The 593-nt window shown below is 40.5% G+C and overlaps 1 protein-coding gene across 1 annotated transcript; it reads right to left on the minus strand.

Moving 5' to 3' along the window:
* Window positions 1-340: 340 nt before the first annotated feature.
* SARC_18173 (hypothetical protein) lies at window positions 341-544 on the minus strand (the record flags this gene model as incomplete). Its single annotated transcript, XM_014287746.1, has 1 exon — window positions 341-544. A coding segment is annotated over one exon (204 nt), but the record flags the coding sequence as incomplete, so codon positions are not given.
* Window positions 545-593: the final 49 nt, after the last annotated feature.

Consider the following 593-nt stretch of genomic DNA (forward strand, 5'->3'; position numbering starts at 1 on the left):
ATGCATAATCGGATATATAAATTCGCATTTATGTAGATATTTTCATGTGTACATTTGTGTGCACATATTATGTACGTATACATGCAAACATAGATTTGAAGAAAAGCTCACGTGTTTTGATATAAACAAATCAAACTAGATCTCTCGTAGCAAGCGTTTCTAAACAGACGTCTTGGTACGTGCATAGGACAGCATTCTGCTGATTTTCGCCGAACATTTGGAGTGAATATACGCAAGAAGCCATATAAGTCTCATTGACATACTTGTGTGTATAAAAAGATTTGTAAGTGCCTATATATGAGATAGTACACGAATATACCATCTCAATATATCAACGTACCTCTCCTTTCGCGAGCATCTCCGTATACACCTCCTGCCACGTGCTTAGGGTAGCGTTTTCCTGGTTACTGCTAAACATAGCCAGTGCGGCTAACAACACCAGTCCAGGAAGCCATGAGTCTGTCTCAGCTTCTTCTTTCTTCGCATTACCTGGGGGTGGGGGTGGGGGCATCTTGCCCTGCGATTTTGTCCTACCCTTATTCATATCTGTATAGGTTTGATAGATTTATGTCACACTTACACGAACGAAAGTA

Source organism: Sphaeroforma arctica (assembly GCF_001186125.1).
Source record: "Sphaeroforma arctica JP610 unplaced genomic scaffold supercont1.14262, whole genome shotgun sequence".
NCBI classification, from domain to species: domain Eukaryota; class Ichthyosporea; order Ichthyophonida; genus Sphaeroforma; species Sphaeroforma arctica.